General features: G+C 48.3%; 2 protein-coding genes across 3 annotated transcripts in view; one reads left to right on the forward strand and one right to left on the reverse strand.

The window, feature by feature from the left end:
* The first annotated feature begins 1,416 nt into the window (after window positions 1-1,416).
* On the forward strand, window positions 1,417-2,071 carry LOC109295841 (histone H1.01-like). The gene has a single exon (XM_019514938.1). The coding sequence runs from the start codon at window positions 1,417-1,419 to the stop codon at window positions 2,017-2,019; it is 603 nt and encodes a 200-aa protein (XP_019370483.1). The 3' UTR covers window positions 2,020-2,071.
* A 1,182-nt stretch (window positions 2,072-3,253) lies between these two features.
* Window positions 3,254-3,461, reverse strand: part of LOC109295842 (histone H2B 1/2/3/4/6) — a 15,608-nt gene continuing 15,400 nt past the window's right edge. For both annotated transcript variants that reach the window (XM_019514939.1, XM_019514940.1), the window contains one exon: window positions 3,254-3,452. In XM_019514939.1, the coding sequence (XP_019370484.1) occupies window positions 3,303-3,452 (150 nt within the window). In that variant the 3' untranslated portion in view covers window positions 3,254-3,302. The remainder of the gene's footprint in view (window positions 3,453-3,461) is intronic.

Below are 3,461 nucleotides of genomic sequence, written 5' to 3' on the forward strand. Positions count from 1 at the left end.
TTTTTTTTTTTTTTTTTTTTAACATTGGTTTAGAATATTGTTTCCAAAACTTTTTTGGACTCACAATCCACTGTCCATCCTCAAAATGTCTTGGCCACTATCTTGCACTTTAGGCACCAACATTTTATTTGAAAATGTTATGAAGACCTTGTACATTTATTTGGACACCTGGGGACTATATACCTTGTTTTAAATGACAGGTAGTTCACTCTGTACAATTTGGGAAACACTAGATAAGATGCTCATGTTCTTTCCCTGTTTTATGTTATATTTCTGCTGCAGAATATATTAAAGGTTTCTAAAGGGCTCCTTTTTTAATTCAGAAAAAGTGGTATACGTTGCATGAAGCATTCAATGCATAATGAAGATACCGTACTTAAAAGACTAAATAACATTTCTTGTCGATTACCCCGTACATGGAACCAAAGTCAGTATAATATTTTTGATGGAGAAAGAAAAGAATATTATCTGCTGTTTTATACTGTTTAATATATGATCTCTATTTTACATGCTTTTTACTTAAAGGCAATTTCTCACTTAATATCATGTACTGGTATCAAATCACATCTGCTTCCTTTGAGACCCAAACATTACAGTAGCTTCACTATTACATTTAAAGAACAAAAGTATGCTGTTCTTGCTGTAAATTTTCAGTTACATGCATGAGTAGAAAAAATAACAGGATAAAACCAAACTTTTTTTTTTCTACAGCACCTGGAAAAGTGTAGCGAGGCTACTGTTTCAACCTGCATTTCAGGAGCATATATACTCCTCTATGAGCTTCTCATGACCTCTTTGTAATGCCGCACGATGCATTTTTCAACAAAATGCCAGAGGTAAAACACATGGCTAAGAGAGCCAGTTCTTACGCCATTTGAAAGAATGAGTTGAGGGACTGGATTGTGTTACTTGCTTCTCTATGAAATTATTTTAGGAGGAAAACATCGACTCCAGTGATTGGCTTTCTCCCCCGAGATGAAGAAAGCCCTCTGAAGAATAAAGTGTCGCATTGTTTGCCCTTCGATTGGGGACGACATAGTTTTAATTCAGAAGGAAAAATAAAAGTTTCCTTCTCGCGAGCTCTCTCCGGCCAGAGCCCGCGGCTTTTATTGCCTCTTTCTTATACTCACGGCGGGTCTCTACATGGGGAAGCTTCTCCTGGATGAACAGGCAAGCTTTGCTCTGGGCTCGGAGGAGAAATCGGGTGAGACAGAGGTAGGCGCTGGGCAAAATTTACACTTTTTTCTCCTCTGAAGAAACACAAACAGAAGGAAAGAAAGAGACCTTCCTGGCTTGCAGGTGGGCGGGCTCTGTAACGCGCCAATCACAGAGCAGCTCTTCTCTATAAAGCCGGCGTCACACCTAGTGTAGCACTAGCACTTTTTTTTTTTTCCTGGTTTTTGGACCCCTACTGCCATGTCTGAAGCTGCGCCCGCCGCCGCGTCTCTTGGCGCTGCAGCCGGAGCCAAGGCCCCCGCCAAGAAGGCGGCGGGCGGCTCCAAGGCCCGCAAGCCCGCGGGGCCCAGCGTGACCGAGCTGATCACCCAGGCCGTGTCCTCCTCCAAGGAGCGCAAGGGGCTGTCCCTGGCCGCGCTGAAGAAGGCTCTGGCAGCCGGCGGCTACGATGTGGAGAAAAGCAATAGCCGCATCAAGGTGGGGCTCAAGAGCTTGGTGAGTAAAGGCATCCTGGTGCAGACCAAAGGCACCGGCGCCTCGGGCTCCTTCAGGCTGAATAAGAAGCCGGGCGAGGCCAAGGAGAAGGCGCCCAAGAAGAAGGCGGTGGCGGCAGCTAAGCCCAAGAAGGCGGCGGCCGTGAAGAAGAGCCCCAAGAAAGCCAAGAAACCGGCGGCCGCCGCGGCCAAGAAGAGCGCGGCCAAGAGCCCCAAGAAGGCCAAGACGACCAAGCCCAAACGGGCCGCCAAGAGCCCGGCCAAGACCAAGGCGGTGAAGCCTAAGGCTGCCAAGCCCAGCAAGCCCAAGGCAGCCAAGGCCAAGAAGGCGGCGCCCAAGAAGAAGTAAGGTGATTTTAAGATGCTTGCACCTATACACCCAAAGGCTCTTTTAAGAGCCACCCACATTTTCCAGAAAGAGCTGAATCCCTCCTTTCACAGACCCTTCCTTGATCGCCCATCGGAGCAAGTGGACTAAGGTAGCTTGCAATAGGAGAAGAGGTAAGAGTCCAGGCGGCGACCTGCTGCAGCTCTGCAGTCCTGGAGCCCTGTTTCTAGTTACACTTTGCCCATTAAGCTATGGAGAAGCTGCTTGTGCCGGTTGTTAAAACCGTTTTGTTTTGCATTCCTTTTAAATTCCCCGATTTAAAAGGGACACATTTAACTGAAAATGAAAAAGGCAATAGGCCAGTAGAGATCCTTAAAGTGCCGTATTTCTCAAGAGACCGGTTTATGATCACCCTTCACCCGCTGCCCTAGGCTATATACCTCTCTGCTACCCAGACTGTGCTCGGTAGGCTGCAGTCCCTGCTCATAACGGCTACTTTCTTTACAAGATCAGGGTGTCTTCAGTCCTCCCCCTCTCTTCCCCGCGTGGCTCGATTGCTTTGCAAAACTCTAAAGGTGAGTAGAGCATTCAGTCGCTAATCTTCAGGTACCGGGGCCGAGAAAGGTATGGCAACTGGCAATTCATATATATCTCCCGCAGGGGCATAGTGGCCCAGTAAGCATACTGCATTTCTTAGCAGTAAGGCCGCTATTCAGGGAAACTCGGAAGCCAACTCTTTTGCCCACGGCAAAAGACTACTAGGCTTTGCAGCAGCTGCCCTCTTTTTTTCTTCTACGGTTGCCTGGGGTCCTTTCCCTGACTGGTTACCGAGTGAACAGGGAGAGCGCATTGGGCAGCTCCGAGGCTTTGAAAAGCCCGCCTCTCTGGTGTGGGATTTTATCCGCCATTCGCTCCCAATTCATTTTTGTTTTCGAACATCTTTCTGGCATTCGCGCGCCGCAAGCCTCTGGACGGTCTTTGAACCCCATCCCGTAAACCACACCACCTTATCTCCCCTCCCGTCCGCTTATTTTTGTTCCCTGCCCCCCATTATCGATACTTAACGATTGACTTTGAGAAAAACCCAAGCTTTTATTCCGTTGACTTTTAACCTTAGAATGAGCAGCGGAAAAGTGGAAAAGGACTTTAGGCGAACATTACCAGTCACGCTTCTTGCACATTCCCGCCCCCCAATATTTCTATTTAAAGACTCTATTGACGTGACAGTCATACAGCTCTTCTGCCGTGCATGTAGGTGGCTCTTAAAAGAGCCGTTGAATTTAAAATATTAACACCAGGATATTTTACTTGGAGCTGGTGTACTTGGTGACAGCCTTGGTGCCCTCGGACACGGCGTGCTTGGCCAGCTCCCCGGGCAGCAGCAGGCGCACGGCAGTCTGGATCTCCCGGGACGTGATGGTCGAGCGCTTGTTGTAGTGCGCCAGGCGGGAGGCCTCGCCGGC

This window comes from Gavialis gangeticus, unplaced genomic scaffold (genome assembly GCF_001723915.1).
Source record: "Gavialis gangeticus isolate Ggan-Ray unplaced genomic scaffold, GavGan_comp1, whole genome shotgun sequence".
In the NCBI taxonomy this organism is placed as follows: domain Eukaryota; kingdom Metazoa; phylum Chordata; order Crocodylia; family Gavialidae; genus Gavialis; species Gavialis gangeticus.

Coding starts and splice junctions, on each gene's coding strand:
- LOC109295841 (XM_019514938.1), top strand. CDS start 1,417: ATGTCTGAAGCTGCGCCCGCCGCCGCGTCTCTTGGCGCTGCAGCCGGA.